The 27,886-nt window shown below is 39.2% G+C and overlaps 1 protein-coding gene across 1 annotated transcript in view; it reads left to right on the top strand.

Annotated features, from left to right (window-relative positions):
• The window catches only part of LOC139696477 (RAB11-binding protein RELCH homolog), a 78,673-nt gene extending 57,945 nt beyond the window's left edge, over positions 1–20,728 (top strand). Inside the window, exons 15-23 of the mRNA XM_071595261.1 lie at positions 205–328; positions 1,712–1,828; positions 2,814–3,003; positions 4,281–4,416; positions 9,328–9,391; positions 10,743–10,908; positions 15,717–15,903; positions 15,979–16,092; positions 19,226–20,728. Coding sequence (XP_071451362.1) covers positions 205–328; positions 1,712–1,828; positions 2,814–3,003; positions 4,281–4,416; positions 9,328–9,391; positions 10,743–10,908; positions 15,717–15,903; positions 15,979–16,092; positions 19,226–19,382 — 1,255 coding nt within the window. The 3' untranslated portion in view covers positions 19,383–20,728. The remainder of the gene's footprint in view (positions 1–204; positions 329–1,711; positions 1,829–2,813; positions 3,004–4,280; positions 4,417–9,327; positions 9,392–10,742; positions 10,909–15,716; positions 15,904–15,978; positions 16,093–19,225) is intronic.
• Positions 20,729–27,886: the final 7,158 nt, after the last annotated feature.

Raw genomic sequence — 27,886 nt, 5'->3', positions numbered from 1 at the left:
TCTTTTGCTATTCTGTATGCTTGGCGAAACATTTCACCAGTGGCTTTGTTTGGACTTCACATTTTCTTTCCACGACATCAATGCAGTCGAGTTTCCATTGAATGAGGTTTGATGACATTGAAAATTCTCAAGAGTGTGTGCAACAGCCCCATCGAGGATGCAGTGATTCCCCTAATGGCTGCCATCTGCTCTCTCTTCTCACAGGTTGCCTGGTCTTATGAATATCCTGAGATCATTGGACATGAGCATGGAGTGCACAGTGGCCGAGCTAACCTCATTATTTTACTCCTTGTGTTGTGGCTTTGGCAGGGCCTTCACAGTTCAAAAGGTGTGTGATGTGGCGTGCTTTTCATCTGTAACCTTCATGTTTACTAATTCTGTTTACAACTACTGAAAAGTCCAACAATACATTTGAGCACCAAAATTAACTGTTGTGAACAACAATGATAGTGAAATTAGTACATTTACATGATGATTGAACCTCTGGAAATATGATAAAATATTGATTAAAATCTCTGGATGTAATAGTGATTCCTTGGTTGAAAAATGTAAACTTACTACAAACCATGTAGTTTTACGCTTAACTTTGTGGAAACTTTCCATATTGAAGACAAATGATAAATAATGATTGTGATTTCCACTATATCAATTTTATTCACACGTTCTGGGTTTCAACACTTTGTGTCATCTTCAGGTGAAAATTACATGCATGTTGGCGAATATATACTCTTGTCGAAAAGAGGAAGGAGGGGGGTTTGGTGGGCGGGAGGCTGAGAATGATTGTTTAGATGAAAGAGGCAATGGTGTTGCACACAGGATGGGGGAAAGGGAAGCCCTGCATATGTTGGTTTTAGGCTCAACATTGCGGCAATTCATGACCTTTGTAACCTCACACCACCTCGCAAAAACTCTGACTCTGGTCGGTACAGGAAAATGGGGAAGGGTCTCGTGGACTGTTCAGCTGTTAACGCGGGGATTGGAAGGTGGTGGGCTGTTATTTACCCTTGTATGTACTCGAGGGGGATGGGAAACAACGGGGGCACCCGGAAATCCCCAACAGTGAACCTATTGTATGGTCTTTTCTGATCACTTACAAATATTTATTATTCAGTGGAATATCACTTAATGAGCTCCTCACATAGAGAGTAATATGCATAACAAGCAAAAATATTGGTCCCTGAAATGACTTGCTTTACGTGCAAATTTTTGCATAACGAGTGACGAGGGGAGAGTAATTCCCGGATTGATTGCATGCCTGCTACTTAAGTTTGGGTTTAGCACTTGTTCCGCTAGCATCTTTCTGTCCCTAGTGATCGCACTTTTTTCCAAACTTGTCTTCAAACATATTATTTGTGATTATTTAATGCTAAATTTGTTAACATTTTGAGTAAAATTTTAGAAATGTTCACAAATAAAAATCTACAAGAAGAAATCCATAAGAGAATAAAAATAGCGGCAGAAATGAAAAATGAAATCATTGGAAATTGGGAACAAGGTGTGAGCGTGGCTGATGCAGGCATGCACATTAACAATCAGTCGACATCAACAGTTTGAATAACTGATGGTAGCACTTTTCCACTTGATAAAATATTCCAATGAATCTAGCGAGCTGCCGAATTTCCCACTGGACTTTCCAACTGAAGTCATCTCTTGCAATTGAATCTTTTACCTCCTCGTATGCACTTATTTGCTGTCTCTTCCTGTCTCTCAGGTCAACCCACTGTTCATAGAGGTCCTCCAGGGGCTGGAAGGAGGGTCCATCGGCTGGTGGTCACATCCCTCCCTTGTCCCCGTTTTCCTGATTGGGGTTCTTGCTGGAGCTGGGCAGGTTAGAGAATCTTTCTCTCTCTCTCACCTTTTAACAAATTGGCCCATGCACTCGCACCCAGAATACCCATCTATTCTGGTACATACACCAGAATGGTTGCATGGTGTTGGTTGTCTAACAAAAGTAATGCAGTGGACTCTCTGCCATTAGTTCTTGCTCCTTGGTGAGCCACTTTCCTTGGCCTTTACGTCTTGTCTCCAATCTCATGGGGAACTGAGGAAAAATCCTCATTTCTAATGTTTCGGTAAGGGCAGGGGAGGAGTATTTCTTTCAGCCATAATAAGATTTTAAAAGGTTTCATTTTGGTGTTATTCATTGTTTATTTTGAGTACAAATGCAGGAACACTTGCAATAAGTTGTGTTACTTATTAGGAGTTCCTGTCAAAGTCAAAATTTCCCAGCAATTTGAATTGTTGCAGGTGATCTTTTTCAGATATCTGCCAATACTGAAATTGGCTCTGTATTATTTTGATTGTTTTGACGTTAAAAGAAGTATTTGTTTACGTGGTAAATATGGCATTTTCTGATGTCTCATGCCAGACGGTGCATCACCTCCACGAGGGGTTTGTGTCCATTTCAGTGTGGATGGGATGACTCGCCTTCATTCCCTTCAGTCATAAGTGCTATTGCAGTGAGAATCCATTGGCAGCTCGTGGTGTTTTGTTTGGGAGGTTATTTATTTGTAAGGCACATTGTAGACAAGGGCCTAATCAGCAGTTAACCCATGATCATCTGTGCATCCTTGCGCAGTCATTGGCATGGAATATCAGGAGTTGACAGTATTTTCAAACGGCACTCATTGGAAATTGCTAGGAAAACATTTCTCAGAAGAATATAGTTCTTCCTCTCACAACACCTTCATTAGTCACCTGCCACACTACATGGCTGGAATCTGTCGTGATTATGCAGGAGTCCAAATAATCCGTGACCTGATTAGCGAAGGCTCACTTAAATTGTTTATTTGTGGATGCCTCACCTCTCCCAGGAGGACAGTGACATAAGCCAAGTGGGGAGGATACTGTCGGGCGTGCTGCGGTCACTGCCGCCAGAGGACACCACCCCTGACGGGAGCTCGAGTGGGAGCAGTGGTGCCCTGATGGCTCTTGAGGCAAGCGTCGTTGGCCTCTGCCAGCACTCGGCATTCCATGAGACGGTGCTGACCACGCTGTGGGAAGGTATGTCTGGAGATCACAGTCATTTTAAGTGCTACTCATCAGTCCAAAACTATTGCGCATGGATTTAGGGTTATAAATGTTTATTGCTGTTTAAATTATTATTAAGACTTGTGAAGTTAGGTAAATTCCTGTAGCCAAAAATAAGAAAACTTGAGATAGCTCCTATAACATCATTAGTGATCATCAAAGGGGAGATGTAAGGGCTTGACAGCGAGGAGACTTCATCTCCAAAGCTCTGTTCAATGTCACTTGACTACGGCACTGATGTCTCCTTGCTGTCAAGCCCTTACCAATCCCCGTTGATGGACACAGGCTGACCAAAATAATGTAATTGGAGCTTTCTCAAGTTTTCTTATCATTGGCTGTAGGAGTTTACCTAACTTCACATTTGCAGCCAAAAGCTCACACGTCTTCTTTTTATCATCAAGACATGAACAGCATGAAATCCATAGGCATGAAAACCATGAAATCAAGATCAATTTACAAGTTTGATGAATTGTTTTGTATTTTTATATTTTTGGAAATATATATAGATATAGGTGTGTAGCCATCCAATGATAATTTGAGATAGTGATAATGATGCTCTATTAATTTTTTAATTTGGTTATGGACTTATTGGTTTTGACTCAGTTAGATTGAGAAGGGTTGCTTTTTATTTACTATTTGGTATAAATTGATTTTTATGAAGTTTCATGTGACAGAGCCATGATCTTCTGCCAGTGAAAATATTTCTTCCTGTGAATGCACCAAGTGTAACTTGCCGACAATAATCCATTCTGCTCCATCAAGGTCTGGCAGCCTCTTCCCTCATTTGATGAAACTTGATTGGCATTGCCTGGACCGATAGATGAGAGCAGACAGTATTGTATTAAGTGTCTTGTGTGGCTGCTACAGAAACTCACTACGAACGGACCATGCACCAGTGGGACCCAGCTTGCAATGCAGTCTTTGTGGGTCTTTAGCAAAGGCTGCTCAAAAAGCTCTTAAAGCTTAATTCTCATGAGACTTCAGAAGGCACGCATCAGAGTGTTGACCTTCTAAAGAGGTGCTGCTCTTGCTGGAGACCTAAAAAGCCAGTGGATGACAGGATGGCCTGTACATTTCCAGTGGGCCAAGGGTGAACTGAGAAAATCAAGAGCACAGCTGTTGTCTAAATATATGGGCTTCCAGGAACCTTGTGGCATCATTCCCACGCATGAGTTGTGTCACATTGTAGTGTTATTTCTCTTGCACTTCCCTTCTGTGCAACTAACGGCCCTCCCCTTGGCTTTTGACAGGAGTTGTGCATCCGCGTGCTGGAGTCCGTGGTGCGACGGCATCTTTGCTGGGCACTATCGTTGGCAGGATCTCGGAGCCATTGGTTGCATCCCGAGTGGCGCCTGCCCTAGTCACCCTCGCCTCTGATCCAGATGTGTACGTTGATGCTTTCAACATCTTCATATACCCTTTCATTTTGTGTCTATGTCAAAGTCATCGTTCAAACATCGATTCCAATGTTATACCGGAAGCCTCCCTGCAATCAAACTACCTCTTGGTTGATGATTTTTCACACATTGGATGTGTGCATAGAGTGCTATGCTGTTTTGATTAATTTCTACTTAAATCAGAAATGCCAAACCTGAATGAAAGGCTTGCATTAATCATTTGCACCGAGGGATCACCACAATAAATGTTTACATTACTTGTACTTTTTTAGTTTTTCATATCATGTAACCTTTTTTCAATGGCAAATTACAACTTTTTAATGTTGCTAAACATATATAGGTTACATATGAACAAAATGATAGTTAAATGCAGTGTATTCCTTTGCAGCACATCACAGTGTTTGTCAGATACACCTTTTAAACTTTTTGTTTTGATATTGTGGTTACCTTTCTAATATATTTTTCTTGTGCCGAGCCTCGTGCTCCGTGTCTGTGTAATTGCTTGTTTCGATGGTTCCCTGCTCGATGCAATGACTGCCGTGTTGCTATGGACATGCCAATGTGCCTTTTTCCATCAAATTAAACCCTTAAGTTATTTGAGGTGGACTCGTTTGTGAATCCCAAACACCTTTCTCTCCAATTGGGCGATGATTGGCTCTAAAGGCAGTCCACACGTGCGTCTGTCTTCTTCCAAATTTCTTTGTTTTGAAATTTGAATTTGTTTTTTTTTCTGATTATAAATGAACCTTTTTGCCTGCAACATCAATGGCCTCATTCTGGAGAAATGCCGGTTTTTTGAGAGTAAGGGTGTGCATTAAAAGAACTTTGCCATCTATGTATTTTGTGTTTGAAGGTGTTTATCATTGTCAAGATCCACCTGTCATGGCCCTTGTCTTGAGGAGCATGCCATTGCCCTTAGTTAAGTGCTGAAACCCTACGTCCATTTCACCTTTTCCATCCGCAAGGAAACATTTCATGATATGCACCCAGGTACTCTGGGATGTTGAAATTATTAACCTGAAGTTCACGTATACCTTGTAGTTGCCTAAATTATTGAACTGTGTCTTGATTGGCCTCTACACAAATCAATGTGATGAAAATCTCAAATTTATGTTCACGAACCTAAAATTTACATTAACTCTTGCTGACCCACTGAGATTGACACCTGACCAACTCATTCCAAGACGTGACCTATAGCCTCTAATTAATGACTCACTTTTTTGTGTTATCAAACTTAGTAGTCACCTGGATTGACTGCCAAAACTCTTTACTCATGCATATTATTAGCGAAAGGCAATGGATGACTATGAATATTGTGCGAAGTGATAGCTATGTCTGATAAATGACTGTTGTTTCCCCATTGATATCCTTACACCGATGACATAAGGTATGCATATTGATGGCTTTAATATCCTGAAAAATCTTATGGGTTAGGTAATGAGTTCTTAATTAATCACAATCAGTATTAATGACAGGGCTGCCACCTATCTGAAAAATCAGGAACATTTTTAAATTTATGTAGGGCTACAGAAAACCTGAAAAAGTCAGGGAATTTATTTAGGATTCTGGGAAACTTGGTAAATTAAGAAATATTTCTGGAGACATAACAGATGTTCCAGTTAGTCTTGATAATTATAATCATTTTAAAAGAAATAATTTGATTCTTGACAGCTAGATTCATATGTTCCTCAGGTATCAATCATGTGTGCCTTCATGCAACCACACCCTTGATCTGAGTTAGGATCGCCAGGGTTCGATTTGATGTGTGGATCATGCCCTTGGGGATTAAAATTCACCCCTGTTGCTTTGTGTGGGTGCGTGCTCATGCTCAAGGGTGGATGCTCAGGGATAGAGTCAATAGGTCAGTCTGGTCAAAAGATTTGCATTCACCGGCTTGAGGTCTGTGAGTGTGTGCCGGGCATGGATGGAATGCCTCAGCCCCCCAAGTCCCTCATTGTGCGAGGATGTAGGGTGGCATCTCGGCCTGATGATGAAGCACCCCACCTTCTCAGTTTCAAAAATAATATTATTTCTCTACACAATCTCTTTAGACTTCAACACACTTGGTTGAGCGTTTCTCCAACATCAGCATTGCTTCCCGGAAGGGAAGGCTGTGAAAATATCCATCTCTGGCCCTCACAACTTTTTCATTGGACGTTAAGTGCTTCCCAGAAACAAATTGCTTCAAGTTTGGGAACAGATGGAAGTCATTGTGTGCTAAATCAAGAGAATATGAGGGCAGAGCAAATTGTACCCCCATCCCATCCCATAGTTATCCCATCGCCAATGAACCTTAGTGAGCATTTGCGTGCATTGTCTTGGTGGAAGATGATTTTTTTCTTCTTCAATCCATCCCTTTTTCTGCAAATTTTGCATCCAGCTGGTCAAGAAGGTTGGAGTAATATTTGCCTGTAATTATTCTGCCTTTCAGAAAAGAAAACACTTGGTTCTTCCACGTATACTTTTATCATACACGACCTAGGTTTTTACTTCAAAATCATCATCGGGTGACTTTGTAAGTTGAAACCTAGGTCGGGTTTAATGAAATATATGTGGAAGAACCAAGTGTTTTCTTTTTCGATATGAATCACATCCACAAAGTGACGCCTCAAATCATCATTCTATTCTGTCTTTTTCAAGGTAATCAATTAACAGCATCCCTTTTGCATCCCAAAACACACTGGCCGTGACCTTTCCAGCGGATGAGATCGACTTGGCTTTCTTTGGTGCCGAACCCCCGGCTTCCACCCACTGGTTCGACTGCTGTTTCGTTTCTGGCATGTAGTGGTGGACCCATGTCTCATTAATGGTTTCAAATAGCCTCACAGAATTGGTTGGGTTCCTCTTCAATCGGTCCAACCATTGCTGCAAAAATTGCTTGTGCTTTAGATTTTGATCGGCAGTCTGCGAATTCGGTGCCCACCTTGCGAATCCCTAACTCTTTCTTGTTTGTGTGTTTTAAATGTGTTTCATGCTAATGATTTTTCAGTAATAGGATTTAAGTCTGACGTGACTTTTCCCTTGACTAAGGTTTCTCACAGTTTACCCCACTGCAATTTTCATTTATTGTTAACATTTTACATTGCATTTAGCAGTGAAATTACTCACAGGTATCCTTCTAAGAAGTTATGTTCATTCGTTTGATTTCATTAAAGCACACAAATCACTGATTACACTTGTAGGCACCAGGAAATTTCTTTCAAAGTGGACAGTTGGTGTGCACGGGGAGGAAGCAAATATTTTTGTCATTTTTCCACTTTTTGCACTAAGGTCCTAATGGCACCACAATGACCTGGGGTTTTTGATAGGGCCTGGTGGGGTTTAGTAAGCTGATCGCGTAGGGCATTCGAGATGACAGGGTGTCCAGCACTCGTGGAATGCATGCGTGATCTGATAATTTCTAGGAGAACATGGACTAGTGGAATATTGATAATACTGTGTTATAGACCTCGTGTATAGTATGTGTGTGTGTTCCATGTGGGGTTTCCCAAATTGGAGATTTATAGTGCCAGGAAGGCATTAGGTTGCTGGGTATTGGGCAGGCAACAGCATACTGAATGCATTGATTGGGAAAACCAATGAATTGCCAAATATTTGTGCATATTGTTTGAATTTGCATGAAATGTGGTCAGCACATTGCAAAATTTTCATATTACAGTGAAGCCTCGTGCAATGATCATAATTCGTTCCGTAGCCTTTCTCGGAAAGCAAAACACTCATTACAAAGTTACTTATTTTATATCGATTTGTGTAAAGTCCATATAGATATGCCGGAGACAACAAATACATTCCATGTCAAAAAAATAAATTATGTACTAGGTTCATTTAAATAGAATTTTACGTATGAGTTTTATATATATCTACACAATTATATATATTACATAATTATGCGTAAATACTCGTACATTTAAGGATCATGTGTCATGCTTATCTTTTCTTCTTCTACCACTAAGTGAAGTAACCATGAGTACGAACCCTTTGTGAAAACAAAAAAAATCAAAATAGTTAATTTTTTATGCTACATACCCAATTCCTTTGTACTAGTCTTGCATTTTAATTTTAACACTGTTGCATTTCAATAGCTTTTCATGATCTGGATGAGGAGCAACCCGCCAACAGCATTGAGAATATGCAAACGCTGCATAGATGATCCTCCTGTCATTCTCCTTGAAAATAATTCGAGTGATGTCCCTTTTGTTGGAGGAAATACAAATTGTTGATGCCGACGGATTGTCAACGTGCGTGCTAGGTCAGCCATGGTCGCCCCTTGTTCTTGATTTTCAATGATTATACTTTTCATTTATGCTGTTGTTTTTGTTCTCTTATGGCTGTTTTCTTGCTGATCTTTCTTTGGGGACATTTTTAAAACTTTTCTCAAAATATTATTAATATTTGTGCAAAAAATCACGAATAATATTTCTGAACACAAGAAAAATGTGTGATTAGTGTTGAATCTAACATGCTAGCAGAATGAGTACTAAACACAAACTGCAGTAGCAGGCACGTAATAATTCCAGAAATTGCCCTCTCCTCGTAACTCGTTTTGCGAGTCATTTATGGGACTGATATTTTTGCTCGTTACACAAATCATTCGCTCTCCGAGGTGCTTGTTAAGCAAGATTGCACTCTACTCAAAGAAGAAAACATGCAGAGGGGTGGCGCAGTGACTAAGTTCCACAATATGTTATCTCTCATTAATTCTAATGGTAAAGTTGTCCAGCTTAGCCAGATTTAAGTGTTAAAGTTTTTGCTCCTTCCTAATTTCTTTTCTTGTGGCCTAAAAGATTTTAAGCTGGATAAATTCATAGGTTATAATATCTGGCCCTCTTGTCTAGGAAAACATGTGTCTCTTTGTATTACAGCCTGTTTTGGAGTGATAACATTCCTTATAATTCTATAGGTCTGTGAAGGCTGCCACCATTCCTGCCTTTGGAACAATCATCACCCACAGTTCGCTTAAATCAGTGAGTACTACTGACTTTTTAAATATCACGTGTGTGCGTGTGTGGCATGGAATGGATTTAAATGTTGCACTTACCAAACCCTTTTTTTGGGCAAAAATCTTGAGTGCCCAAAAACTAACAATTGAAACTTATTAAATGGAAAAGGGGATGACATCCTAAAGTAAAGAAATAAGAAAAGATTAGTGAAAACTTTTAAATAGAGCATAGTGTTATGTAATTATAAAACTTTGTAGATAGCCTTGGAAGGTCTTGTATTCTAATCTAAGCTCAAGCCAAATGAATTTTTGTTCATGGTGGATTTTCTTAAACATGTGGTGTCTCTGTAAAAGATTTAGAAATTGAAAGATTTGGAGAAGTTATGGCACTCAAGAATAACAGGGATGAAAACTCTTGCAATTTTCCCCTTAGTAAACATTTATTTCCGGTTAGTTTCCATTGTCAACTTGACAAAGATGTGGTAAATCGACACTAGTCAATAATAAATCTTTATCAAGTGGAAGATTGTGAGTGTGTTCATCGCTCTTATTGTGGAACAGTTCCACTACATCACACCTCATTTTGTACTTTATATGAGGGGTACTCTAGAATTATAATTTAGAGTTCAGTTTAATGTGAATGTGTTTTTGTCTCACTCGCAAAGTATTCAGTGTGCAGGGCAAATTCATACTTCTTGTGTAGCCTCAACTTTTGCTTCCCATCAGTTGAATTGCCCTGCGATTTGTAAGAGTGGCTTTCCTCAGTGTGCTCTCTGTTTTGACCAGCTGTGGATGCCACAGTCAACTTTCTGTAGAAAAGAATGAGAAACATTAATTGGTACATGTATTCTACATGGCAAAAATAACTGGTTACAGCAATAGTTTATTAGTACTAATTACAGTATTACTACATTTGCCTATTTTGTACATGTGATGTCTTTTATTCTGTTGCTGTTGTTCACAAAAACAATAATAAAGCTTAAAGAAGACAAGATTGATGAACTTATTGCAAGAAGAAAACAAGGAGCCAAAATTATAATTTCCCGGCAAATCAGGAAATTACATTAAGAATCTTGATTGGAATATGAAAGTCAAGATATATAATGACATAACCGAATGAGTTTTTTGCAGGAGGCAGAAAGCCCTTGACTTTAACTCAAATCATAATGCATGTGGTTTTTTCTCAAGTGCATTTGTAGGCATTGTTTCTGGGACATTCTGAAGTGTGGAGTGACACACTAATTATTGAGTGGAGTTCCGTGTGTTGAATATAGTTTATATGGGTCATTGCTCATGAAAAGAAATAACTCCCAAGGCTTACTGATGAATGCAGTTTGTGTGGTCCCTGGTTGATTGTCTGGTTCTTGGGATTGCAGTGCCCGCAGGTGCAGGATAAGGCCCACATGCAGATCCAGAGTTTCCTGATGGAGGCCACGGCCCATGAATTTGGGCATGGCCGTGCATACAGCAACCTTGTCCTCACGCTGATCGCCACCCTCCGCTCCATCCTCCCCTTCAGCTCCAATGCATTCCGGGATGAAGGTATGGTGCTGCAATCTCGTTTCCCTCTTGCCGCTTGACCCTCCCACCGGCCCTTTCCCTTTGCTCATCAGCTCTTCACATCCACAGGCTTCTTCACGCTCTTTAACTGCCCCTTGTCTGCAGAATTAACTTGTGGATTTGCAAATTCTTGTGATTTGATGTTTGAATGATTCTATTTGTATTTCAAAAACTTGATGAGGTGAATTTGTTTATCACTCCCGCCCATCAGCTTACGGTATATTTTCAACCCCACTATATTTAACAATGAATATTTAATTATGCACCATTCATTTATGCATTAAGTGCCTACTTAAGTATGAGTTGCTTATATTTATTTTTCTCTTGGGAAAAGAAGGCTAATAATATGCCAATTTGACAGTCTTTACTTGGTTAGGACATAAAAATATGTTAAATTCAATTTGCAAGTTGAAGTTATTGCAGTTTCAGGTAAATTGTCATTATGATTATAATTATTTTGGTCAGTTCTCTTATTGTCTACTTCATTTTCAAGTGTATATTTCACAAAATAAGATCTCAATTACAAAATCAAGAGCAACTAGATAGAAATTATGAAGTTTCATATCTTTCTCTTAGATTTAGTAGATAAAAAAAAATTCCATCTCAATTCAATGGTCAAAATAGGCTGTATAAGTTCAAGTGTTTCAACTTTCTGTAGATGTTCCTTGAGAACAAAAATGTAGGCATAAAGGTGAGGGGATACTCAAAAATATTTGAATTGTGCATAATAGCCAACATTTTATTTGCATAAGTTGAAGCCAGTTTCACCAATCAAGCAATCAAAAGTAGTATTCATGAGGCATTGTGCATTGCCCATCAATGTCCAAAATATCTGCAACAACAAAAGAAAGATATTTGTGGAAGAAAAAATATTTTTAAAAGTAATTATCTTCATATCTCTCCTCTTCCAACAAATGCATGCACTCCTGCAACATTGTGGCGACTAAATACTTGTGCAGCTAAGTTAACGGACATTATCTGGACTGATGAGAGACTGGGGACAAATGAGCCTTTAGAAATGAAATATGATAAAGGATATAAATACATGGCACACCAAATAATGAATTCCAATCCGGAAATAATTAAAACATATTGTCAATCTTAAGATAAAATTTGAACCAAGATAGTGTAAAATATTAGCTGTTTAAATTGATTAATGCAGTTAAACACTATTTAAATATTTTCTTAAAACTTTATATGAAGAGTAGAATTGAAGAAGACAGAGTGAATCCAACAAATTAGTATCTAGTTCTATTTTAAATTATATCATGTTGGTTTATCCCTAACATGTTCCACACTTGAAAGCACTTGATTATGTCGAATCTAAAAACAGCCAGAATAGGATAATGTATTTGCGCATGTGTAAGTTAATATAAATAAAATTATGTTACGAACCACCATTAAGGCTTCAGAACCACACTGATGTCAATGTTTGAATGCCAAACTGCAAAATGAACAGTGGGCGACGTGACATCAATCGACCTGCAGAACTATTCTAATAAGTAAAACACTAGTCCTGATGATGTTACAGTGTAAACAAAACTAGTCGACGAATAAAGTTTATTTTGTAGAAAGCAAAGATATTATTTTTCCTAAGATAAGTAAAACAACTAAAACTTAATGCAACATACAAATTTGGTTGCATATAATTTCAAATCACTAAATGAGTCAGAATATGACGTGAAAACCATTACATTGGAACTGTGTTGGTATTTCAGTGTCGGAACAAACTGCCAGTAAAACCAGTGTTTGCTAACCACATCCTCTTGTGTATCATATGGTTAATGTACATATGAAATAACTTTGGATTGTTACTGGAGGTCCGAGTGATTCCAGGATTGATAAATTTGTAGTGAGTTCATAAGGTATGAATGGTACTACGCAACTTACCTCCCAACTCCCCTTGAAAAATTAAAATGTTTACCTCCTCTTGATTCAGAGCCAAAAATACAACATCCCCCCTGTTCCGCAGCTGCAATTGGAAATTTTCACTAAGAAAAGCATTGCTTGTCCCGTTAGGGGTGGGGTAACGTTCTCGTCTGCCAACCTCGAGGTCGTGGGTTTGATTCCGGCCTAGGTGGCTTGTGTGTATGTACTTGTCAAATTGCTATATCAGGGTTCAAAGTCTGATGAAAAGGTCAAAGTGCTGTTTTCGGACTAATGCCAGATAAATAAATAGATAAAATGAAAGATCATAAAAATCTCAACTTCTTTCACTGCTGCTATGGCTACCAAGATTTAATTTGAAATGAAAACGGGCCCCTCCCTGTAAGACGCTAAATTTTAGGAGTGGGGGGACTGGTCAGCTTCTTAAGTTGGGAAAATTGATTGCAGATGGCTCAGAACAAGGTGGAGAAAAGGGTGGACCAGTGACACTGGCCTGATCAAAATCTGCCAACGACCGCCTATCATCCTGCTTCAGTGATCATGTTTCCGCGCCGTACATAACTACACTCCATACCAAAGTTTTGATGAGTCTTTTCTTAACATCCTTACTCAGCATCCCTGTCATCAACTACCTCTCCTTATGAAAGCCTCTTTGCCTAGCGCAATTCTTCTCCTTATGTCTCTCCTACTTGGACCATTGTGGTACCATACTCTTCCGAGGCAGATAAATTGTTCCACCTGCTCTAGTTTAAGAACTACTTAAATAATTAACTCAGCTTTTAGTAGCTTTAGTGGAGGAGACTGGTTGCTGAGGTCATTTGCTCCATTAGGGATAGATGGGAAAGGAGGCAGGGTGGACAGAAACCCAGCATTAGAATTAGCCTACTCTTAACAAAGGCACTAAGGGGTCTACCGTTCAATATACCATCTGATGGATGGCACACTCACTCTAAGTGCTCTCCACCAGGCACCTCTAATAGGTATCGGGATAAAATTGAAAAAAATTGCCATCCCCAGGATTCAAACATGGGCCCTCTGGGTGGGAAGCCATTACTTTAGCCACCACAACATCCCAATCATGACTTAGCTTTTCTCTTGACCAAAAACTATGTAACCTTTGGTTTATTTATATTGATTCTCATGCCATATCTATCACACTGACTCTCCAATGCTCTCAGAAATGCTTGCAACTCCATGACTGACTGACAAACAAGAGCCTAGTCATAAGAATACCTCACCGATTTTACGAATTCCCCTCGGACTTTCATTCCCACCTCCAGTTCTTCCCTTGCCTCCTCTTTAATCATTTCCTCAATGTATACGTTAAACAGCATTGGAGATATTGAACAACCCTGCCTCACACCCCTTCCTAACACTGCCCATCCAGACTCGCCGCTCCCCACTCGCCCCTGAGCAGTCTGAGACATGTACAGGTTGTGAATTAGCCTCCTGTCCCTCCAATCTATTCCTATTTTCTGCAATATACTCATTAGCGTAAATTCCTCTTGGGTCCTCCACCGGGTTATATCGTCCATATTGGCTGACGTTACGATGACAGAGTTGGACATCGAAACGTCGGCCAATATGGACGATATAACCCGGTGGAGGACCCGAGAGGAATTTACGCAGCTGATACGCCGGGAAAACACCATATCTTTTATCAAATACTCATTAGTTTTCCTAATTCACCTTTTCGAAATCTGAGGAGGCAAATACTTCCTAATTGTGTTCTATATTCCTCTCGATCTCATTACTGCAATGGCATCATGCGTACCTCTCCCCTTCCTTAACCCAAACTGATCATCCCCTAAGTAATCATTTACCCTGCTCTCTATCCTTTTGCGTATGATCTGAGAACCACTTCAGCTGCATGCAAAATCAAACATAATGTTCTACACTCGTAGTCCTCACATGATTTAGTCTTTACCTATTTTGGAATCAGAGCCAACACTGATCTCACAGTTTTCTGGCCAGATTCTGGATCATAAATGCTACAAGCTAGTCCATAAAATCTATTCCACTCAGATTTTCCTATGCCATTTCCATGGCATTATCAACCTTCTTGTTGGTTGCAGGCCGTAACTTATCTCCTGCTGGATTTATAGCGTTGTACATTATGCTCTTTTTGATTAATGTATTATTTTTCAAAATTATTGAGAGTTGATGGGGATATTTCACACGTCTTGACGATGTCTCCTTTCTTCATTCCATTGTCTTTTCAAATGGCTAGTTTCTGCTCAGAAAAGAGTATGATAAGAATCACCACAACCAACCATTAAGTGGTGCATGTCGTGGTTAATCTTGAAAAGTACTCTCTATCTTGTTATTCATCTGTAAATCATTTTGTGAACGTCACGAAAACATCAAATATCATGGAAGATTAAATGTTGATACTTTGACTACTTCCATCTGATAACTTTTAATAATAATAATAATAATTTTATTTCCCCAATCGACAAATACATAGTATGGTACAGAATATCATACAATTATGTGATCGTATAGGTTACGTCAAGAATTACAGTAACTGGATTACTAGCCAGAGAAAAGAAAAATAAAATAAATTTATACCTACACACATAATTAAGAATTTACACAATATAAAATTCAGAATTACTCAGAGCTGAAGTTGTCATTCACACTGTAAAAACATTTTTCATTTAAGTAAATAAATAACTTATTTAACTAACTTTTAATAACTTACTTTACAAACAATCTGCTGAAGAAGTCCATTGAAGATTTAGTTGAGTCATATTGGCATCGTCATGCGTTGTCCAGTTCAATCCCTTAACCACGTTTCACTCTCTCCCCCTAGCGCGAATTGGCATGCACTTGTGGAAATACCATGTAGCTGGTTTTGCCTTCCTCACCAGTGCCCCCCGGGGTCTTCTCTCGCATTGCAGTGGTGCTGCCCCAATTGTCTGTGATGGCATCTCAGGTGGCGAGCATGTGGAAGGGCGCCATTGCCATTGGGAGGAACGTGCCCTGGGCAGACAGTGTGGCCGTGGCACTTGTCGAGACCTTTGCCACAGCCTTGGACTGTGCCTCAATGAGACAGAATGTTGCCTCTATCCTGTTGCCTGGACTCAGGTATTTTGGATTCAATTGATTGTGGCACGCTGCTTACCCCCTCTGGTGATGACTAATAAACGTACTTCTTCCCAGGTGCCTTGAGGCTGGTGGGAAAGAATTTCTTCCAGCACACCATGACACTGTCCTGGCAATGATCCGAGAAGCAGAAACACACAATGATTTGCTGGCAAATCGAGGAATGGAAAGGTATATTCAAGCTATTTTTTTTCTGTGTTGGATGTCTCAGAGTTGTGGAACTAGTATTGATTTTCTGGATATTTTATAAATCAGAAAATATTTTATTTTTTTAGGCCGAACTTTGTGGAAAACCAATCTTAAATGGATTAAATGTACAGTAATCTTCACACAATTTATTATCTTGGTACAACAGAGTTAGAGCTCATCAGCATAATCTTCAGCAAGATGGTGGTGATGTGCTAAAACTTGGCTGTACCACGAATAAAATGGTATGAAAATTACAGTTTAATTCAATCATTTGAAATTTGTTTCACCAATTGGTTTGTCGAAAGAAATGTGCACAAATGACCAGTATCAATGCAGCTTATTCTTTTGGAATTACTGTAAATCCTAACTAATCTGGTTCCAGGCCTCTGCTAAACTCTGAAAAATTAATTGATTGATCGAGGGTCATGAGAGGAAGTACTCTGCCAAAAAAAATTTGTTTGCTTGGCTTGCAATTTTCTACAAATTTGGTTGAAGGCAATTATAGTTTAATCTATATTCCAGCTGTATATTTGAAATTATCAATCAAAATTTGCTGTGTGAAACATGAGTCATTGGTTCATGTAAATGCCATACGTTTTGCAGACGTGGAAGGTGTATTTGAAATAGATGACTGAATCGTTCCATGCTCTTTGTGGCTCTCCACATGCGCTGGTGCTTAATGATTGTGGGATCGTGTGGCAGAACACTGATGTAACTTTTGACAGTAGCACCAATGAATGGTGCCAGTAAAAGAAAACATGACTTTGTGCATTAAACAAGGTTAAGTTTCTCAAGAAAATGGATGCGGTGGTTACTTTTGAGATTTGTAATTGCGCTTCACTTTTTCCAATCTGAAACAGAAGAAGACTAAGGTCCATCTATGTGCTCTTAGGTTTGAATTAAATTTCCACTGAAAATGGAAAGAGGCATAAGCGATCTAATGGAGTAGAACTGCATGGCACTAGCATACAACGCACAGCATCATAGGAAGCTTTCAAAATATTTGCATGCGGAGAACTTAATTAATGTATTGGTCGGCCATGGCTGTTTAGGAATCATTATTAACCTTAAAGTTCCATCACAAGTGCTGATAGTGATGCCTTTGAACTATTTACAGAACATTTACAGGCTCTAATGATTGAGTTCGATTTACATTAATCTTAGACCGATAGTACAGATGAAATATACTGATGATCTGTGAAAGAATGCTTCTAGAGGTGACCCTTGGTTTCCAGATGAAAAATTGCAATGGAAAAGGTTTTTATACTCCTGTGTGTGCTAATGCTGATTATAGCCCCAGGTTGTAGATTGTTGCCGTGGGATAATATGAACGGCCTCGAACTTTGAAGAGGAAATGAATGACTTCTCTCAGCCTTTAAAAAATTTGAAAAATGCAGAGTTCATTGGAGTTACTGTGGTGGGCTCTCTTCATAGTAATTTCCTTCTGTGAGTTGCAAAATGTCAAATCGATGCTCTGGGAAAATCCAAGGAAGAAAAGTGAAGTGCTTTTGTGTAATTAGGGCCTAGGTGGACATGTTAAAATCCCAAGTTACTCATTTTCATTTTAGAAGCATCAACAAATTGTGTGTGGAAAGTCACATTGAAATATGTTGGAAAAAAGTTTTGACAGTGTCATGACCACCGAAAGTTACTAAAGAAAACTTCCCATTCATCTGAAATTTAGCTCTAAATCATTTGGATAATTACTGATAAGTTATTCTGGAAATGGATAAAATTAATGAGATAATACAATTGAACATGCTTTACCATTGTTTTTTTGAAATTACTAATCACTGGTTTGAATTTTGGTCTTTAATGAGTTGTATGGAGTCATTAGAAGTGTGCAATAAAAAATGCTCAAGATAATGACTTATTTTCAAAAGGTGATCGAACTTTTGGAATGGTGCACCTCGAGTATGTTATTTTGAATTTGATTGGAAATATTGCATCCATAGAAACTTGCCAAATGACCAACTTCAACCATGTTGTTGATATCTTGTTTTGTTGATTAGTTACGGTTGTTAATGTTGAGGAATGTTTGTGGAGTGCAGTGAAAAATCGGATCTGGGAAATTAGCTCTTTGAAGGAGCAGCGTTGCTCCGTGAAATTCTGCGAATCCCTCACGAAAACTTTTGAGTTGATTACCAATGCTTATGGCGAGGATGCCATGAAACTTACCATGTGTTATAAGTGGTTTAGCCAGTTCAAGAAACGACGGCAATCAGTGGAAGATGGCGAGTGTTCCGGGAGACCATCAACATTGACTGATGAGCTCCACATCTAGAAACTTAACAATCTTCTTCATGCATTTTGGCATTTGACGATCAGGGAACTTGCAGAAGAGTGTGGCATCTCAGTTGGTTCGTGCTATGGAATCCTGACTGAAAAATGGAGGATGCATCGAATTGCTGCCAGATTCATGCCTCGTCTGATGACAAGTGACCAGTTCTACTCTGTAAGGAACTGTTTGATCGTGCTGAAGAGGATGAAATTTTCATGTCCTGGATTGTATCAGATCATGGATGATTCCTGGGTTAATAGATATGACATTGAAACAAAAGTAAAATCATCAGAATTGATTGATGAAACATCCCATAAAAGCTCGATTGAATTTCAAGGTGATGTTGAACGGGATTTACGCCTCAGTCCCTCAATTTTCAGCCTAGTGGTTTACCCAGTGAAGCCATTCAGAAATCCCAAAAGCCATCATTTCTCAATTTTAATATCCCATCGATTACTATGATTTTTTCAGCTTGTTTCTTAAAATATTTGCAGAGTTTGAAGTCTTCCAGAATTTACAATTCTTGCTGTTTCATGGCACTATCAGCCTAAAAATTTCAAATTCAAATACCATGTGGGCCCACCCTCACATTTTATTTGCTTGAGTGAATGTTAAGGCAATTTTAGTTTATTGGTATGCTAAACACTTGAATGATCGGGTGGATTAGTTGGGCGAGATGTGCTGGATTGCTCATAGCTCTGAGAAAATTGCTTCACAAAAATGAAGCGAGTGCTCCTGTTTCCCTTGTTGCCTAGTTTCACTGTGAGCCAATGAGGTGTGGACGTGCGTGTGCGCTTTGGTTATTGACTCTCCCTGCCCCCTCCCTCCCAGCAGGTCCAGCTCCGGAATGAGCCTGGCCCTTGCCACGGCCAACATGGGTCAAGGCGTTGAGGACATGCGCAACAGAATGACCAAGATATTCCAGGGGAAGCCCAGTGTAAGTCGACCCAGCAACCTCCCAAACATCCCAGGGATCTTCAGGAAAAAGTAGATGATGTGGTGACCCTGCATGGCCCCTTGAGATGTGACCTCACGAGTTGTTTTCCCAGGACAGAAGTCTGCTTCCTTGGTGCTGAACAGAAGGAATGCGTTGGATGCTTGTACATGCCTTGCAGAGCTCCGGTGATGGAATCTATTCATGCCCGAGGAGATGGATCTATATTTCAATCGGTCATCTGATATATTGCTAAGTTCTGCATTATTATCTTGTCATAAACCTTTTGAGTATTCTCTTAGTCATTTATAGGTATCTCATTATTTATTTGGCCTATAGATATGTTGAGATATCATTCCTATGTGTACTCATATTTATTCAAATTATTTGTGATGTGCTTTTGAGTATTTTACCATAGATAGTTTATTTTGGTAGGTGCTCTGCATGGAGGGGACTTCATGGAGCACAATGACGAAGCTTACGGTTGGAAATTATGTTTAAAGTTGAGTCTCATGTCTTGATATTTGTGAGGGTTTTGTGTATAATTCCCATTATATACAGATCATATCAAAGTTGCAAACATTACCAGAGGTATGATACACACAATTCTAATCAGCAAGAATGGTCAGAGCCATTTACTTTTACAAATTGATGAATTTGTTTTGTGGTCACCACTGTTGTTTAAATCAATTTGCCTGAAGAAAGAGTTTTTGACTGATGAAATTATGGCAAACATAATTTATTTTGTACATATAAAAGTATGTTAATCCATCTCGTTTCACACGTCTCTGAAGTACTGTGTCATCTGGTGTGTTTTTATCTAATAGTGGTCAGTGAGTATCTTCCAAAAGCCAAGGCTTGAATTGGCTATGTGATTCTACAGCAGTACTTGTGTGCTGCTTATTGTGCAATGTTATATCTGCGATTTCCTTTCCTCCTCCAGAGATTGTTGTATCTGTTGTATATTTATAAATGGTGCTTTTTTAGCTCATGCTTAGGATTTATTTTGTAATGGTTGTGGATACAAACTTTTGTAATCATCACAAATCTATATTTTTTGTGCACCAATTCTGCAAAAGCTGGTTTTGTGAATTTTAATTTGTTATTTTAATAATATATTGTGTATGTTTATCATTTTTAAGAAATGTTTCTTTTCCTGAGACCTAATTCCACTCATCCTGTGCCAAGATGTAATTTGAATCCAGTTGATGTTAGATTCCAGTTCATCATCTATTGTTGGTGGTCACAAAAAATGTTTGGGCTGGGCCCAGTTTGCTTATTTCCTGTGCCATGGGAAGAACTAACCAAATCAAACGTTGAATTTAAGCAGTTATAAGGTTTCGATTGTACGGTGGAATATTTTAAGTGTGAGCCCCTCTCTGAGAAAAAGATGTGATAATAAAAGGGAGTACCAAAAGAGAGTTTTGAGGTTGTATTGATAATGCCATGGCTGCCAGGGACCACTTCAAGTTCCTTGATGGCAAATTGTCTTGCATGATGCTAGAAGAGATGGGAGTGCTTCAGTGGCCACCTTAATTCCACGCTGACCTTTTGAAGAAGAGTTTACTTATCCCTATGTGAGTACGTAGACTTAAATGCTTGAAATTCTTTGTATGCAGCATTCTTTGTATGTTTCAAATGTGGATGTTTTGGTACTGAAATATTTCTGAATTTTGAAATTATCTATATTTCGGTCCTGTGAGTGGTGAAATTACCCAGGAATGGCACATTTATAAATTAATCATATTTAGGACCAGTATTTTTTGGATATTCAAATTCAAAGAGTTTTGTTAGCCTTCCAATATCTGTTATAACTCACTATGATTATTGTAAAATTTCCTAATGAAACCTTGGGTAATTGGAGTTGAACACTCAATTCCAGAACCATCAATTTTATCAACACTGGCTATATATGATGAAGTACTTTTCACCATCGCAACAGTTCTCTGCCTCGATGGCAGAGAACTGTTGCGATGAGAGTTTTGCAGTCACTTGAGATAGCTTCTTCGCACTTCATAATACCTTTGCACAAAGTACACTTCATGGTGGAAAAACTGATTGTCAAAGAGAGCTGATGCTACTCTGGGCTCATCAGGGGAGCCATTAGAATCACAAAGGTGCTGGATAGCTTTAACAGAGAGGATGGATGCACATCACCAATTTATGCAAGTGAGGAAGAAAGGAAACTGATGAATCAGAGTACACTAGACTGCCAATAGGCTTTCATTCATTCTTTCAAGGTAGTCTACCTATTTAAAAGTAGGATTGTGATTGCCAATAATGACTATTTACTTAAGTGTCACCAGAACTTTCTCTTTCTTTTACATTATCCTATCTCCATTTGTTCATAACTTCTACCCACCTTCGTGTCTCCTAGAGAAAGCTTACTCTCTTCCTTTTATCCTTCCATTTCAGCCCTCAGCATCCCACTACCCTTCAATGTTCCCTCCATTCGCCTCTCTGCCTTCTTCGCATTTCCCAATGACAACTTCCCCTCTTTGCTCACCACCTCAAGGCCTTGGCATTTGCCTACATCTCAGTTCAATCGCTTTGTCCATTTCTCTCCGCCTCTCTAAACCCTCCAAATCCAGGCAGCTCAGCCTCCTGCCTCCTAGGCCATGTCTCACATCCATGAAGCTCTACGCTCCATGTTAATCTTTCAACTAATTTCTTCTTCATATCTTTACTTGGTGTACCTGCCATGAATTCTCATATTCTTTAAGATGCCTCTTTAGCTAATTCAATCCTCCTAATGTCCTCACTATAACACCCCTTTTTCTTCCAATTACTGCTCGAATAGATGAACTGCTCCACCCGTTCTGGTCTATTCCTTTATTTTACCTTAATGCCTAACCTCATTCAGATCCCCTCTTTTTATAATGCGAATGGATTCTCAGTGCCACTGTGGTACTCTGGAATACAAATGCATACTTGGGATTTCTTATGGGGAACAAATACTTTATATAACCATGTATACATATTTATTAATGTGCAATAATACTAATCATAATATGCTAAAAAATACTTTCGTTGATAATTTGTGCTTAAGTTTTTTATTACCTTCCTGGTATTATATTTTTCATGGAGGCCTTTTCAACCATAAATCTCCAGTTTTCCTGCTCATTTTCAAGTTGAAGAGTTGTAAAGAAACTTGATATTTACCTTGTGATATGGTTAATTTACCTTGGATATACTTTACCACTGTATTGGTTTGGTTGTAGGGAATGGAGTTCATCAGCAAACCTTGCTTCCATATATGAGAACATTTTCTTTTGTAAAATGAGGAATATCCCTAGTGTATATAATCTGGTTTTATCATTGGGCAACATATGCTAATCTGGTTCTATCATTGGGCTGATATTTTGCCATAGGTAAACCTAATTGCTTCAAAACTCCCCAACTTTTGAATGAGTTTATCCAATTACACTAACCTATTAATCAAAAGTCATGCATTCACCTGGGAAGTATTTTATAGTTTCCTAGTGTATAATTCAAAACATCTCAATCCGTCCTTTCAAGACTAAAGACAATTTATTTTTTGGTTTGTCTTTATCCATCTAAATGCAGAAAATATGTCACAGAACCTATATTCGCAGCCAATCTATGGCATCGTTATCCCCATAAGCCCTGTCGAGCAAACCATTGAAGCTTAAGTTCTTGTCTTTCCATCTTTATTTCCTTGGCCCTGTTAGTTTCTTGCCTAAGTTTATTGTTTGGCTCTTTGTATGTTTTCTCCCCTTCTCCCTGTTTCTTCTCGCCATTCTTTTCCCCACCAGTATTCATCCTCTCCAATTTTCTTCTTTCATCCATCCTCATAGGCATCTCACTCACATGCCCACACATGGCTTCTTATTTCTAATTTTCTCTACCATTCCTATTGTTTACTTAACTGCTCTCTCTATCCTGTTCCTATAACTCGCTAGCATTTCACCAAATCGTTTTCATTCCCTTATCCTCATTTAGATATTGGTTAAGTTTTTCTTTGTACCCATCCTTTCAATCCTTAAACATTCTACTGTGGCCCTCTCCTACTCCTCCTGACCCTTTGCAATTCTAACTTCCATTCCAGGATGACCGAATTATGATCTGATCCCGAGCGTCAACTCGGGAGTGAGTTGATGACTCTTGTTTCCTAACTTTTTTAAATCTTACTGGTACCTACCAGTTTCTCCTCGTGCATCTTTCTCCATCCACTTTCCTTTCATGCATGCCTATACCTGTGATGATGTTTGAACCACTTTTTTTATTATCAGAATCTTCTTCTGCACAACTCCCAACGTTTCCTCGCCACGATCATTTCTTATTCCTACACCACACGTACTCTTCCCACTCCTCCCCCATCCACCCCTTTGCCTACCACTGTCTTCCAATCATCCCCCTACTTTTACGCAGACCTATGATCTTTGCCATATTGCTCCTCTTAGTATTTTTTCTCACCACCCTGCATTTTTTTGGTTCAATTGATAATAATTTTCCTGTTGTATCTTTAATAGTGTTCTCTGCATTTTCCTCAGTGATAATCCTTTCACCTTAGCCCTTAACAGTTTTCTTCAGCTGCCTTCAATTTCATCTGCTGTGAATTTTCCATATTCTCTGTCTCACTTCCACCATGATTTTTTTTCCCTTTTAGTTTCCCTCCTCAGTTTATTATTTATCTTTTTGTACTTTCTGTGCCCTAATTTTCTGTTTACAGAGTTCTGCTTTCTTCCCTCATCTATCTTCCTAACTACCTCATCTATCTTTTCCCATTGAATGCTCCCAATATTTCGTTTGTGGCTTTCGATATCCCTTTTTTGAAATTTTCCCATCATTCTTCTACTGCACTCATCTCCCCGTCCCGATTCTTAATACTTCCATTGCTTTACAGTACTGCTTTCATTTGATCCTGGTTAGTACTGCTACATTCAATTTCCTCATCCTTCTTCCATGTTGTATCCCGTTGAATGAAATCATTTAAGTAACACTAACTTATGATCGATACGTGTATCACCATCCACTTCTGGGAAACAGCGAGCACTTCTCATGCTCTTCCCAAGTGTGCGTAATCATCAAATGTGATTGGGTATCATTTTTGAGTAATTATAACTAAGAAACAATCAAGATATCTGACTCTGCATATTGATTGATATTTATGTAAGTAATGTTTTAAATTACAGCTATTTAATGTTGATTTGTTTTGTTTCAGGAAGCCGTAGATTGAAGTAACTTGCAGAATGGAGAAGATGGAGACTCAGGGTGCAATTGAGTTCATTCATTTGGCAGATTACACTTTCTGGCAAATCCATGATGAAATGATGGCTGTCTGTGGAAATAATAGCCTGTCATTTGACACAGTCATGAGGTGGAAAAGGAATTTTCAAACTGGCAACATGTCCATCAAAGGCAATTCAAGAAGTGGAATACCAACACTCGTGGACATTTTGCCACAGTGAAGAAAGTGGACTTTATCCTATTTGACCAAGGAGCAGCCATCCAAACGATCATGAAGAGTAAGTAAGGAGTAAGTGAGTAAGAAAAGTTATTCACGAAGAAGTGAGCATGTCAAAGATGTCAGCATGCTGGGTTCCACGACTACTGAGTCCTTTTCATATGCAAATATGGCCTGACCTGTCAAGGGAGATGTTGGCTCTTTTGGAGCAAGAAAGAGAGGCTTTTTTAGGTTGCCTGGGTACAATGAATGCATCTTGGATCAACCAATATGGTCCAGAGGTCAGAGAGATGCGCAAGGAGTGAAAGCACAGCAACTCCTCCCTCCGTCCCCCGAGAAGGCTAAAGTGCAGAAGTCTACGGGGAAGGCCATGCTCTCTGTTGTGGAGTCATCTTAGCAGTCTATCTGGAGAAGTGTCTGACCATCAGTGGTGCCTATTACTGCACACTGCTGAACAAATTGCATGATGCTCTGAAAAAATTATGGTATGGTATGATCACCAAAGACATTTGTCTTCTTGCCGACAATGTACCTACTCACTCATCTTGTTGTATGGTTGAGGAATCAAAGCAATGTAGCTTTGAAATTTTGCCACATCCACCATATTCCTCCGGTCTTGCCCCAAGCAACCTTTTCTTTTTCCCAGAAATGCAAAAACCATTGCAGGTTTGGAGATTTGACTACACAAATAACATCAGTCAATAGGTGGAACAATGGTGTTCAATGCAATCTGCTAAGTTCTAAAATTGAAGGCTTTTGGAAGGTCTAGAAATGTATAACTCTGGATGATGACTATATAGAGAAGTCTTAAGGATAACAAATAAAAGTTGAGTTTCTATTGCAATTATTCCCTCCCATGGACTACAGCCTTGACATGGTTGAAGGGCTTGTGAATTCCAATGATCCCTAGAACTGTGCTGGTGGGAGTTATAATGATTGCACCTGGTAGGGTCACCCATGCCAGATAGGTCGAAGATTAAGAGGTAGTAACATAAGGTAGTCCTTGCAGTGTCTGTTCCTCAGTGAGGCGGCTACAATGGCGTCTGACCCCAGTGGGGTGGCCATTGAGTGTTGGTGTCACGTTATAAACACTATTGAGGAAGGCAATGGGAAACCACCTCTTTATTATATTCCCAAGATTATAATAATGGTTGGTATAGAGGAAATCAGTCCTTGCAACTTGGGCACTCGGCCCAATCGGCCGAGTGTCTTGTCCGGCAGAGGGAGAGGCAAGGATTCCATGGTCGTCATCTCACAAAATCTTTGCAAAGCAAAACTGACTGCAGCAACACAGAATATGCAGAAAAAGATTAAAATAGATAAGGATCTTGGAATGTTAGGACAATGCTGAGGACAGGATAATTAGAGAATATATAGAGGAAGGAGGAGAGAGGAAACATAGATGTTTTACGTCTGTGCGAGGTGAGATGGAAAGATAGCGGGGATTACTGGAGTGATATATATAGAATAATATACAGCAGTGGGGACGAGAGCCAACGAGGGGTTGCCATAGTATTAAATAAAGAGGTAGGAAGAAGCGTAGTCAATATAGAGCAGGTAATGGATAGATTATTACTAGTAGATATAAAGCAGAACCGACGAGCTTGGTTATTATTCAGGTATACATGCCACCGAGCAGCCATAAGGAAGAAGAGGTCGATAGGATATACGATCAGTTAGAGGACATAATCGCGTGTGTTCCTGCAGGGAAACATTTGATAGTGATGGGAGATTGGAATGCAACGGTAGGCGAAGGAAGAGATGGTCACAAGGTCGGGGCCTACGGTTAGGCACGAGGAATGACTGGGGGGAGAAAGAAATTGAATTCTACGGGAGATAGGATTAGTCTTCACCAACACTTGGCTGAGGCACCACAAAAGGCATAGGCAGGCATGGAAAATGCCAGGTGACTGAGAAAGGTATCACTTAGATTATTTACATATACTATTTATTTGATTATCACAGAATTAGGAACATTGTGATCAATTCACACAGCTTCCCGGGAGCGGATGTGGAATCTGACCACAATTTAGTTGTTATGAAGTGTAGCATTCATTTAAAAAAGGTAAGGCAGGGATGGCGGGTTAGGAAATGGAATGTAGAAGCATTAGATGGATTGATAAAGGAGTATCAGCAGATGTTAGAGAAAATCATGGACGAGGGTAAAGAGCTGAGTACTTTCGAGGACAAATGGGAATTGATCAAGAAAGGGATATCGAAAGCCACATAAGAAACCATAATAACCATTGATGGAAAAAGGACAAAGAAATCATGTATCACGAATGACATGATGATGAAGATAGATGAGAGAAGAAATTGGAAGGATGTAAACACAGAGTTAGGCAGAAAGAAGTACAAAAAGTTAAATAATAATTTGAGAAGGGTAACAAATAGAACAAAAGAAGTTTGGTGGAAGACATAGTAAGAATATGGAAAGTTTGAAGAGGAAAGGTTAAATTGGTGCACTATACAGGTAGGTTAAAACACTTTCAGGAAGTAAGAAGGGAAAATCTGTATAAGCAGTTGGAGATAAATTGGGTAAAATAGTTGTTGAAACAGAGAATGACAAAGACATTTTGAAAGAACATATGAAGAACTGTATGTTAAAGAACTTAGGCCATCAAGGCTAAACATACAAAGAGAATATGACATAGATAAAGATAGCTTAGGTCCAGGCATACTCAGCAATGAGATTAAAGAAAGCATAAAGTGAAATAAAATCAAATTAGTCCCTGCAGGTAGACAACATTCATGCAGAACTACTTAAAGGTTAGGGGTAATGTTGGAAGAAGACTCATTAAGAACTAGCATTTATGAGAGAAGAATCTGGCTGGATCACCTTGCGAGATCAGTGTTGGTTCCTATTCCAAAAAAGATAAAGGCTACTTTAAGTGAGGACTATACAAAAAGAAGTTTGATTTCCCCCACAGCTTAAGTGGCTCTCAGGATCATCAACAAAAGGATAGATAGCAGGGCAAATGATTACTTAGGGGATGATCAGTTTGGGTTCAGGAAGGGGAGAGGCACGCGTTATACTATTGCAGTAATGAGATCGCTAATAGAATACAATCAGGACATACTTGCCTGTAGTAAATATTTCAAAAAGATATTTGTTAGAGTGAATTGAGAAAAA

This window comes from Hetaerina americana, unplaced genomic scaffold, assembly GCF_022747635.1.
Source record: "Hetaerina americana unplaced genomic scaffold, ioHetAmer1.1.p SCAF_7, whole genome shotgun sequence".
In the NCBI taxonomy this organism is placed as follows: Eukaryota; Metazoa; Arthropoda; class Insecta; order Odonata; family Calopterygidae; genus Hetaerina; species Hetaerina americana.
This window is presented reverse-complemented; position numbering and strand designations above follow the sequence as displayed.